Source organism: Cryptotermes secundus, unplaced genomic scaffold (assembly GCF_002891405.2).
Source record: "Cryptotermes secundus unplaced genomic scaffold, Csec_1.0 scaffold414, whole genome shotgun sequence".
Lineage (NCBI taxonomy): Eukaryota > Metazoa > Arthropoda > Insecta > Blattodea > Kalotermitidae > Cryptotermes > Cryptotermes secundus.
This window is the reverse complement of record NW_019743151.1, coordinates 33,261-46,517: the sequence shown is the minus strand read 5'-3', so window position 1 is coordinate 46,517 and position 13,257 is coordinate 33,261. Positions and strand designations below refer to the sequence as shown.

The 13,257-nt window shown below is 38.0% G+C and overlaps 1 protein-coding gene across 1 annotated transcript; it reads left to right on the top strand.

The window, feature by feature from the left end:
• Positions 1-933: 933 nt before the first annotated feature.
• On the top strand, positions 934-8,310 carry LOC111873855 (proteasome subunit beta type-2). The gene is made up of 4 exons (XM_023868892.2): positions 934-1,388; positions 4,844-5,037; positions 6,621-6,783; positions 7,994-8,310. Exons 1-4 carry the CDS (start codon positions 1,298-1,300, stop codon positions 8,188-8,190), a joined length of 645 nt encoding a protein of 214 aa, XP_023724660.1. The 5' UTR covers positions 934-1,297; the 3' UTR covers positions 8,191-8,310.
• The last annotated feature ends 4,947 nt before the right edge of the window (positions 8,311-13,257 follow it).

The window sequence follows — 13,257 nt, the reverse complement described above, 5'->3', positions numbered from 1 at the left end:
AGAATGGGCCGACAAGAACGAACTGCTTCTGAACATAACAAAAACAGCCATGATAACGTTCAGTTAGGGAGGAAGACGAGCTATTACAGACAGAATTCTCTATGGGGAAGAGTCTCTGGAACTCGTAACCGAATATAAGTATCTGGGGATCACCTTTCAAATGAATGGAAGAAACTTCACGAACCATGTCAGAGAAAGAGCAGCATCTGCAATAGTTGCTTCGCACGGAATAAAAAATCTTAGCGATTATCAATGACGACTGCTATGAAGCTTTTCGACCTAAAAATTTTGTCACTCTTGACATACAGCATAGAAATTATCTGGGACCTCACCAAAAGGAACCTTACAAACGTAGAAAGAGTCAAATCAACCCTTCTAAATCGAGCCATGTGCCTCTCGAAATACACCTCCTGCCGCCTGACATACGCACTAGCCAGGGAAACATGTGCCATTGAGGATATAGGTCAAAAACTGTTGCTGCCAAATACAGCGGCCTATGCTGACCTTCTACCCCTTCTACAGAGGCTAAATGCTAAGAGGAAGGAAATATGGTCAGAGTTCTACTGCACCGACGCCATGAGTAACACCGAATGGATGTGATTTATAGATTGATTGATTTATTTCGTCACTGTAGATCATTGTACATGATACAGGACAAGTCAAGTTAATTCTGAATATTAAGAATTTAATATATAAGTAAGATTAAAATTACAATAGTTACAATTGTTTACAGTTGATTACAATTTAGAATTAGTTAGATATTCTTATTTGTGGAGAATTTGATGTGCAAACTACACCCTTAGACATCTGACGACGCGATCTGCTGTCCATGGCTTCTACCACAGGATATGCAGTGTGCAAAATCACCACGTTATAGGAGAAGAATGTGTATGCACATTGTGTGGAAACAAGTGTGAACCATACCATGTGCTAGCGTGTGCCAAAAGACACATCGTTAACTCAATTCTGTAAAGACTAAACTTGCACATTGTGCGATATCCCTATTATTATTATTATTATTATTATTATTATTTAATCCCTGTTTATCTTTGATGGGAATGTGGGATATTTTACGTCGGTGAGAACAGACCTACTTTCGTAAGAATATTCCAAGTCACCAATCTTGTGTGTTAGACCTGTAGTGAGACAGCATTATGGTCATGTTGGTAATTCTGTAGGAGAAATAGGGGTGTATGGTTTGAGTAATTGTTATTAGAATAAAAGTATTTGCGGTGATTGAGGCATATAAGTTAATTTGTTTTTTCATTTGGAAATTTGAGCATTTGTGTATGCGACAATGGAATGTCTGTTAGGAATTGCATTTCGAGACTTCGTTCTTATTGCTTCTGATATGACCAATGCTCATAGTATTATGGTTATGAAAGACGGTAAGTTTGATTAAGTTTTGGCATGTATCAGCTAGCTTGTTTGATTGATTGATTGATTTATTTCGTCACTGTAGATCATTGTACATGATATAGGACAAGTCAAGTTAATTCTGAATATTAACAATTTAATATATGAGTAAGATTAAAATTACAATAGTTACAATTGTTTACAGTTGATTACAATTTAGAATTAGTTAGATATTCTTATTTGTGGAGAATTTGATGGAATGAAGATTGGCAGGGGAAACCGAAGTACTCGGAGGAAACCTGCACCAGCGCCACTTTGTCCATCACAAATCCCACTTGCCCAGATCGCAGTGGTGGGAAGCCAGCGACTAATCGCTTAAGCTATGGCGTGGCCTTAGAATAATGATCTGGATAGCTACTGTAATGTTCGCTGCAGATTGGTGTCCTTCTTGATGGCCTGGTATTCTCGATCTCTCTCTAAGCGGCCTACGTAGACGTCCCTCCATCACACGATGTCCTTTCTATCACATATCCAACATGGTATCTTGATTCCTTTAAGCAGAAGAGAACTGCGCAGTATACATTCATAGCATGCTGGTATAAGCTCAACAAGTCACTTATTCTTGAATTATCTGGTCATATTGATGTTAACTAGGGTTTATCCCCAAACAAGAAAAACTCATCTATACTATAAAAACAATGTTCAAGTAGAAATGTTTTCAAAGTCTTTTTAAATTTATATAGTGCTGGTATATCTTTTATATATTGTGGCAAGTGGTTTAAAAGACGAAGTCCAATATTATTGAAGTTGTTTTTACACATACTCGTCCTACATGGAACTATGAATAAGTTGTCTTTCTTTCTTGTATTGTGTGAGTGTACTGCTGAATTAGTAATGAAAACATTCAAGTTGGATTTCATGTAAACTAATATTTCATATATATACAAACATGGTAGAGGTAATATATGTAACAATTTAAAATATTGTTTGCAGCTGGTGGTTTTTTGTATTTGCATTATAGCTCTAATAGCTCTCTTTTGTATCTTAAAGATCAATTTTGCATTCGCTGAATTGCCCCAGAATATCAATCCATATGATAGCAGGGATTGAAAATACGCATAGTATAAAGCGAGAACTGTCTCTAATCCTGATACTTTTTTGACTATTCGTAAGCCAAAACATATTTTACATAACTTACTTGCTAGTGTTTGAGTATGTGTGGACCACCTTAATTTTTTGTCTAACCACATTCCCAAAAATTTTGTATGTTCTGTATAACTGATGACTTTATCATATAGTTTTATTGATGGGCATTCTGGTTGTCTCTTTTGTGGTTGGTGAAAGGATATTGCTATCATTTTTTCTTTATTAATAATTAATCTGTTATTTTCAAACCACTCTGTGAGTTTATTTATTGTTGCATTTATTTTCCTTTGGACAACATTAACACTATTTCCTGATATAAAAATACTTATATCATCGGCAAAAAACGTTAGTTTTCCTTGTTCAATACCTGCTTCTAGATCATTAATATATAGCAAAATAAAATTGGTCCAAGAACAGAACCTTGTGGGACTCCATGTCTTATGGGTCTACTCTGAGATAGATAGTTAATGCTTACATTAGCTTCTCTACATCTATATGTGATTTCCACTTTTTGTTCTCTTTTTTCTAGATGTGTTTGAAACCATTTTAGTGCAACCCCTCATATTCCCATTCTTGATGGAATGTTTAGCGGTTACTGATTGTTGGTTGTCTAGCTGCTGTCTCTGATGGTCATAAACTGGAAGTGGTGTTGGGATAACTGGTGCACAGTTTTCTGTAGACGAAGAAAACTTGAAAATGCGAGGTTTTTTGTCAGAGGTTGTTTGACCTTCATAATTGAAGGCATATGTTGTTGAATAGTTCATGAATGGTACGAATTCTAGTTTTTGAGTAGCCCAGATGAATGTGGTGTGAGACTGCAAGATGTATGTCACATCCAAAGAACAGCTCATATTGCCAGGCAACTCGAGCGGGAGAGATTAATAAACATCTGAACAACATGATGACCCACGTAGACAAATCAAGGACTAATAATACTTGACAAAGCACTCAGCATTTACAACATTCCTAGAACCTGGGGTAGAGTGTACATTGGGCAAATGAGCTGTGACATAATCCATAGAATACTGCAACATATCAGTGACACCACGCCAGTAAACCAGCAGTCAGCAGTAGCTGAGCATTGCAATAAGACCAAAGTAAAGCAAAAGTACAATTTTCTCAGTACTTAACTAATTAAGGACCATACCATAAAGAGGGATAGTGGAGGTGGAGGTATACTTCCACGTGTCCCTAACCATATCATGAGATGAAGGGAAGCAGTCAGCTTCATGCCTTAGCTACTGTATTTCTGGGAAAGAGCTCCCAGTACCTACAGAACAGGAGGCTGGGTGAGCCCCAGAGCCAGTACAGAGTTATCTTTGAAAAGAGTATATGTACAATATTATATTTAAGCATCCTGTTGCACTCCATACGATAAATGATATATACTCCGTCTCAAGTGCAAACAATATATTCTGTCTCTTTGATCTTGCTCCCTACACTACATGTTTCGGCCTCAGACGGCCATCATCAGGTGTATAACACGTCGCTGTCACACTGCACCCAGTTCAAAATTTAACATCTAAAACACTCTCCCTGTCATTATCAACTTCTACTTCGTTGATAGCTGTCCACCCGTAGATTACTTCACACACATTAATTTAACTTTATTGTAATAGCACCATAATAAAATCTTTAGTTCAAATTTTAAACCTTTAAATTCTTGTCCAAATTTTAAAATTTTTTAAAATTGTTAGGGTTATTCGCCCTGTGTTTGAAGTGCTGCAGCGGCTAGTTCTTGTTTCCACACTGTATAGGTGTTATCCTGTGTAGTCTTTCTGTGTGCGTGCCGCTGCTATTCTTTACTATGTGTGCACACATAGCACACATAGTAAAGAATAGCAGCGGCACGCACACAGAAGAGACAGAATATATTGTTTGCACTTGAGACGGAGTATATATCATTTATCGTTTAGAGTATATTTACTTGAAGAATGCTGTCTTGTGGGATATTGTGTGAACTGACATTTTGGAGGAATGTTGGTTCACATGATCTACATTGCACCACATCCCAGAAGACGGCATTCTTTGTAGTCACCGCTGTGAAAACCTCAAATCTTAACAAGCTATTTACTTATATAGTTAACTCCCTGCTTTTATAGACCTAGAATTTTTAACCATGTTCTTGAAAGTCCAATATACCCCACAAAACACCTGAGCCAGCTGAATTCAGCCCATACATTCATACCTGATTTCTCCGTCCTCCATGAACAATGCTTAAAATACCAGTTAAACTAGAGGAACAGTGTGTATGTACATGGAAGCATGTACTTTACATACCCATTGAAAGTGCATGACTTTCATTTATGTTTTTATCTCTCATGTTTCCTGTATATTATAGATGAAGATAAGTTGCACAAGATCTCAGATAAGTTAGTTATGGCAATATCTGGTGAGTCTGGAGACACAACACAGTTTGCTGAATACATTGCCAAAAATATTCAACTTTACAAAATGAGGAATGGATATGAACTCTCTCCCAATGCTGCAGCTAACTTCACCCGTCGAAATTTGGCAGATTACCTTAGAAGCCGGGTGAGAAATTAATATTTGCATATAAACTTACTATAGAAAGGTCTGTACCAAAGGGATGTACAAATATAGTTCCTGAGATCTAATAGTTCTCCATTATAAGAAATATTCCATGCACAGGAGAATACTTACTCCTATGAAAGAGGAAGAAATAGAACAGTGAAAATTATACGATGAGGTACCCAAAAGAAACCGAACTAATTTTTTTGTGGGCAGAGCTTTTGTAGTACCGCGTTTTGCTGCTATGAGCGCATAGAGCTAACATTCCTGAGTCGATAAGCCAACTACCGTTGCTTCAGAAGGTAAGGACTAGTTTTGGCAGAGTTTATAGTGACAACTGTTTTGTGTGATCGTCGTTTTTGTAATGGCCGATTTTCGTGAACAGCGTGCGGCGGTGAAATTCTGCTTTTTGCTTGGGAAAAGTGGAACAGAAACTCTTGAAATGTTAAAAACGGTGTACAAGGACGATGCTATGGGGAAAACTCAAGTGTTTGAGTGGTTTTCCCGTTTCAAAAATGGTGAAATCTCAGTTGATGACAAACCTCGTTCTGGTCGTCCTTCCACAGCCCGAACACATGAAAATGTTGAAAAAATTCGTGAAATCATCAAGGAAGATTGATGACGGACCATTGAAGAAATTGTGGAGCTGTCGGGAGTGACTTGGAGCTCAGCGGCCAGATTTGTGGCAGTCAGGTGACTGGTTTTTCCATCATGACAATGCCTCTGCTCACACAGCCCTGTCTGTACGACAATTCTTGACCAAAAATTGTATGATCCCTGCTCCTCACCCTCCATACTCACCCGACCTTGCCCTGTGCGACTTTTTTTTTGTTTCCTTGAATGAAAAGAGACGTGGAAGGAAAAAACGACGGAGGCGCTGTCAAGCATCTCAAAAGATGAATTTAGACAATGTTTTGAAAAATGGAATAAAAGACTAGACAAGTGTATTAGTGTAAGTGGAGAGTACTTTGAAGGGGATTGAAGGTTTATGCTTAAAATTTGAATAAATAAGTTTAAAAAAATAAGTTCAGTTTATTTTGAGTACCCCCTCATATAGGCTACATAATTTGTCGTTCTTCTGCTGACTGATCAAGTTTGATCAGAGCTTTGTGTAAAATTGATGGTGTTAGACTTACGTATACTAAAATAAATTTTACATGACAGCTTTTGGTGTTATTCCCACAATACCAAATTTTGTCAGAAGCGATTAAATATTTTCAGGGATGACTCATACAAATATGAGGTCATTGGATTTTTTCAATTGACCTGATCCTTCCTGCCACACTATGGCCCTGGGGTCGACTCAGCCTCTAACAGAAATGAGTACCAGGAATATTCTTGGGGGTAAAGGGTGGCCGGTGCATAGGACTGACAACCTTGCCGCCATGTGTGAGCCGATTGTCTAGAAAATGTGGAACCTCAACATCTCACAACCCTATGGGCCTCCACAGCCTGTTCCAGGGATACTTTTACTCATGCAGATGGATAAATGGAAACACAGTCTTGCCATTATTTATCTATGAACTTACTGCAAATGTCTTTAGTCTTTTGAAGACAAGTATATATATCGTGTATTTGGCTTGCAGACTCCTTACTTTGTCAATCTGCTTTTGGCGGGCTACAATGATGAAACAGGTCCAGAGTTGTACTTTGTGGACTATTTAGCATCGATGGTTAAAGTACCGTATGCTGCTCATGGATATGGAGGCTTCTTTTCCCTTAGTATCATGGACAGACACCACAAGTCAGGTAATGGAGAATTCATACATGCTTACATACTAGTCAGTTCTGTGACACAATACAGAGGTAAGTTAACCTGCATCTTCACAATGTCTTAAGGGCATATGGCCACCATGTAAGGAAATTTCATAAGACCATTAGATAAGCAGCTATGTCATTCCCCAGATTCATTTTGGATATGACGAACTGAAGTGTTCTGATACTCTTACCAGGAACAGAACCCTTAGGTGGAATGGGCATAGATGATAAGGAACACATTGATCATTCAGGAAATATCTTGAATTATAAAAGCCATAATTTATGATTGTCAGTGAGAAATGAGATGTAGATGTACTAATGACTGAAAACAGAAGCTAATCAGTTCTGTTTCATTCTAATTAAAGCATTATTAAATTATGGTTTTGTACTTACGGAGCTGAGCCCTTCTTGAGGAGAAGCAAAATCTGCAGCTACTCAAGGATTTCCCAGCATTTTATGGAACCTAAAGGTTCATTACTGTGTTCACAAGAGCCCTCCACTGGTCCCTATCCTGAGCCAGATCAATCCAATCCATCCCATCCCATCCTATCTCTCTAAGATCCATTTTAATATTGTCCACTCACATATGCCTTGGTCTTCTCAGTGGTCTCTTTCCTTCTGGCTTTCCCACCAATATCGTATATGCATTCCTCTTCTCCACCGTTCATGCTACATGCCCTACCCATCTCATCCTCCTTTACTTGATCATTGTAATTATACTTTGAGAAGAGTACAAGTTATGAAGCTCCTTATTATGCAGTTTTCTCCAACCTCCTGTCAGTTCATCCGTCTTCGATCCAAATATTCTCCTCAACACCCTGTTCTCAAACACCCTCAGTCTATGGTCCTCCCATAATGTCAGAGACCAAGTTTCACACCCATACAAAACCACTGGCAAGATTATAGTTTTGTATATTCTTAATTTTTATGTTTTTGGACAACAGACAGGGAGACAAAAGGTTCTGGACAGAATGGTAGGAAGCATTACATGGTTTTGTACCCCAAGGAAAATTATGAAAATCATGTCAGGATAGTTGAACTGTGGGCCAGAAATTGAACCCAGGATCTGCCTAACACAAAGAAAGTGTAGCAGCCAGCCAACTGTTGGCATTTCACCGTAGTTTACTTTAAGTATGTTTGTGTTACATTTTGATTTCTCTTGATATCTCATTCTGTCTTAACCAAGGCCCTCTATTTACAGACATGAGTCAGGAAGAAGCTTATGAACTAATGAAAAAATGTGTGAGAGAAATTCACAAGAGACTTGTTGTCAACTTGCCTAATTTCAAAGTTCAGCTGATCAATAAGGATGGTATCCAAGACCTGCCACCAATCACGGCAAAGAATCTATCCATTGAAGAAGCAAGTGTGCCCTTGCCAGAGGTCAGGGTGATTTAAGGAGACCTTCATGTCACATTCTGGGTGTTCTATCCAATATTATTTGATGTTCTGAACCACTTATTATCTTGTATTAGCTGTAAGGAAAAGGGTCTTATTAAAATAATTCATTTTAGAATACTGAAGCTGTTCTTGAGGTTGCCCTGTATCTCCTGCTATTCATATTCATGCTTTCAATCTCCTAACATCGTCAGTGGCAGTGACCAAATATACTGTATAAGCAGTCAGACATGCCATTCCGTAGGTTAGGTGGTTAGATTCTGGCTTCTCACAGCAAAGTCTCCAAGTTCAGTCCTGGGTGACTTCATGTAAGATTCATGGTGGATGAAGTTGTGCCAGAGGAGGTTTACCCCTCAAGTTTCTATGGATTTTCCCTGCCACTGATCATTGTAGCACTGCTTTGCTCTTAATCTGTCATGGTCTTCTAAGGTGTGTGAAAGCCATGGCCAGGCAGCACATTATCACATCCTCTAAAGTTTTGGTTTCATCCCTGACCCAGGAACTTTGCTGATCACAGGGTATGGATGTTAAGTTTTCTTTTAAGCTGCAGTGAACACATGGGACAGGGAACTTTGTGCCTTTTCACTTGTTCAAATTGTGATATAGCTCACCGATTCAGATTTGATATATCATGTCTGATACACTGAGTATTTTCATGAACATAACAAAAAGTTATTGCATTTGCTCAGAAAGAAGAAATTAAGTTTATGCCAGTATTTATTGAAGCAAGACAAAACCATTTTAAGGCAGAATGCCTGAGTACTGTCAACAAAAGGCATAACCTAAACAGTCAGTAGTAAATAGTTAATGAGATAATGGTGTCACTGCATGGCAAGGCAGTTCTACCTTTGTGGCATGTCAATGTATGTGTTTCTTGCTATGACTGTGTTGGAAGAATGTGATAAGGTATGTCATAAAAGTGTTGGACATGGTATAAACAGTTATGCTTTTGAATGAATAGACGTGGAATTCTGTTCTGTGGGTTAAAGAGGTTGTAGTCTTGACACAAGCCACAAATGCAGCCTGCTTTCTGTCCCCATTTTTGTATGCAGACATGTGAACAGTGAAATGGTCACAGGGCATTATGTTATCCCTTAACTTATGTAACTACTCTAAAACTGCAGTTAGTCAGCTGAACAGTCATAGGCCTGATTGCCACTGACTCATTCCTCACTAGCTTGTCCTGCTCATAACATTTTGGCATGGAAAAACAAAAAAATAAACTGTGATTTTAGTCCGCAAGCGAAATGTACCGACTGAGCGACCATCGCTTGTCAGCGAAATTTAATCCTCGAGGGGCAACCCTTGGCAAAACAGATGATGTGTGTGAGATGCTTGAGGATATGCAGTGACATGGGTTTATTAAAGAGTCAGACAGCCCGTTGTCATCCCCTCTCATTCTCGTATATGCTTCTGCATAGACTACAGGAAAGTAATGATGTCACAAGGAAGGACTGTTTCCCACTGCCTCGGTTTGGTTCTCCATTTGGACCAGAAGAATGGATATTGGTAGATGGATCTGCATCCTGACAAGGAGAAGACTGCATTCAGGAAGGGTCAAGGGTTGTGTCAGTTCGTGGTTATGACCTTCGGACTCTGCAGCACTCCAGTGACATTTCAGATGTTAATGGAGACTGTTTTCAGAGGTCTCACGAGTCATGTCTTGTGTACCTGGACAACGTGATCTAGATTGGCCACATGTTCCACATGCAATTGTGAAACCCATGGAAAGAGTTCCAGTGGTTTGAGAAGCCTGCCAATGCTCCATCCAGAGGAGTGCCAAATATTCAGAAGGCAGTGCGGTATCTTGAGCCTATTTTCACCTGAGGGGGTAACCACCAAGAAGCTGAAAGTCGTACAGGAATGGCCGACAAAGAAGAATAAGTACGAAATTAGGAGCTGCCTGGACAGTGCAGGTATAACAGACTGTAGGGACCTTCCCTGAGGAAGGAGAGGGAATTCATTAGGATGTTCACGAAAACCATTGGGCTGGAGATCATGAAGCGAACAGTCGGGTCTTCTATCAGGATTCAAAAAACGAATGTCAGAACATTGCACAAGAGCCGGCCACTTTCAAAACTGGAAAGAAACTGCACAAGGAGTAAGAACAATGGATGCAGGAACATTGACTATTCTCATAAAGTTTTGCTGCTCCAAGCGAAGGCAGATGGTGGTGATAGCCATAGCTTAAGCGGTTAGTCGCTGGCTTCCCACCGCTGTGGTCTAGTCAAGTGGGATTTGTGATGGACAAAGTGGCGCTGGGGCAGGTTTTCCCCGAGTACTTCGGTTTCTCCTGCCAATCCTCATTCCATCAAATTCTCCATAAGCATTATCACCAGTACAGGTACAATAGGACATATGGAAGCCGATGTGCCGAAGGGACCTAATATGGATTTCACCTCACACTATATGAAATCTTAACTATTGTAATCTACTGTAATCTGTTGTAAACAATTTTAAGTATTGTAACTTTATTCTCTTATTGTAATCAGGCAATGTACAGTAACTGACTTGTCCCATATCATGCAACAATGTTCTATAGAGACGAAATAAATAAATAAATAAACCTGGACCGACTAGCACCTTAGGAAGGAATCGCTCGGGACAAGCAGTCTTAAGGAGGGAGCAGTGGGAGCAGTTGGGAATAAACACTTTGAAAACTGAGCCATGGGAACATGGTGAGACCGAGCACAGACTTTGCAAAAACAGCCATTGGAAATGAAGAAATAGCATTACACCTGTCAGTTATTCGGATGAATAGCCGTAAGGAGGGAGCAATGTAGTGTGTATAGCCGTTGCTATGCAACGACCGCGAGATGGGCAGATTTACCAGGGCTGTTTTTTGACAAGGTTCGGTAAACACGTTCGAGTCACTAGGCAGCAGATTCTTCAATATCAATATCTAAATTATCTACTAGACAAAGAGACTTGGGAGCTTGTTTTTAAACAAAAATCAGCGAACAATGCATATAATGAATTTTTAGATACTTTTCAGTATTATTATGAAATAGCAATACCAAAAAAATGGGTAAAAAGTAAACAGCATGAAAACAAATGGATTACCTCAGGTATAAGGGTATCAGGAAATAGACTCCAATTTCTTAATAGGCTAATGAAAGAAGGGAATATTTCAGAAGAATTTAAAAAATACTATGGTCAGTACAAGAAAATTTATAACAAAGTGATCAGTGAAGCAAAAAAAATTATCCAATAACATACAAATAAGAACTTCCAGGAACAAATCAAAGGCTATGTGGGACCTAATCAAGGAGGAGCTAGGTAGTTGGAAAAAAATATTGAAATGAACACTGATGGAAAAAATATACAGGATCCAAAAATCATAGCTAATGTTTTCAATGAATATTATACTAGCATTGCACAAAAAATCTTAAATGACAAATCATCTACAAACAAAGAAGCTAATGACAATGCAGTAAAATATAACAACAACAGCATGTTCTTAACCCCAACTACTGAAGAGGAAGTGGTTGGCATAATTAAAAGACTTGGTAACAAAAAATCAACAGGTATAGATGACATCCCAGAGTATATCATTAAAAAATGCTATCCCAGGATAATATCTGCCTTAACATATACAATAAATCAGTCACTCTCAACCGGATACTTCCCTGACCAGCTAAAAATAGCAAAAGTGAAACCCTTGTATAAGAAAGGAAGCGAAACGGATGTTGCGAATTATAGACCAGTATCACTAATTTCTGTTTTTTCAAAAATAATTGAAAAAATTATGCATAAAAGACTTATCCTTTATAAATAACCACAGTATAATTAATAACAAACAGCATGGTTTCTGCAAAGGGAAAACAACAAAAACAGCAATTGCAGAGTTCATAGAATGGGTCTATAAATCGCTAGATGAGAAAGAAATAAGTATAGGGTTATTTCTGGATCTGTCAAAAGCGTTTGACCTAGTTAATCATGACATATTGCTAAGAAAGATGACAAGAATGGGAATACGAGGGGTTGCACTAAAATGGTTTCAAACATATCTAGAAAGAAGAGAACAGAAAGTGGAAATCACATATAGATGTAGAGAAGCTAATGTAAGCATTAACTATCTATCTCAGAGTAGACCCGTAAGACATGGAGTCCCACAAGGTTCTGTTCTTGGACCAATTTTATTTTTGCTATATATTAATGATCTAGAAGCAGGTATTGAACAAGGAAAACTAACGTTTTTTGCCGATGATATAAGTATTTTTATATCAGGAAATAGTGTTAATGTTGTCCAAAGGAAAATAAATGCAACAATAAATAAACTCACAGAGTGGTTTGAAAATAACAGATTAATTATTAATAAAGAAAAAACGATAGCAATATCCTTTCACCAACCACAAAAGAGACAACCAGAATGCCCATCAATAAAACTATATGATAAAGTCATCAGTTATACAGAACATACAGAATTTTTGGGAGTGTGGTTAGACAAAAAATTAAGGTGGTCCACACATACTCAAACACTAGCAAGTAAGTTATGTAAAATATGTTTTGGCTTACGAATAGTCAAAAAAGTATCAGGATTAGAGACAGTTCTCACTTTATACTATGTGTATTTTCAATCCCTGCTATCATATGGATTGATATTCTGGGGCAATTCAGCGAATGCAAAATTGATCTTTAAGATACAAAAGAGAGCTATTAGAGCTATAATGCAAATACAAAAAACCACCAGCTGCAAACAATATTTTAAATTGTTACATATATTACCTCTACCATGTTTGTATATATATGAAATATTAGTTTACATGAAATCCAACTTGAATGTTTTCATTACTAATTCAGCAGTACACTCACACAATACAAGAAAGAAAGACAACTTATTCATAGTTCCATGTAGGACGAGTATGTGTAAAAACAACTTCAATAATATTGGACTTCGTCTTTTAAACCACTTGCCACAATATATAAAAGATATACCAGCACTATATAAATTTAAAAAGACTTTGAAAACATTTCTACTTGAACACTGTTTTTATAGTATAGATGAGTTTTTCTTGTTTGGGGATAAACCCTAGTTAACATCAATATGACCAGATAATTCAAGAA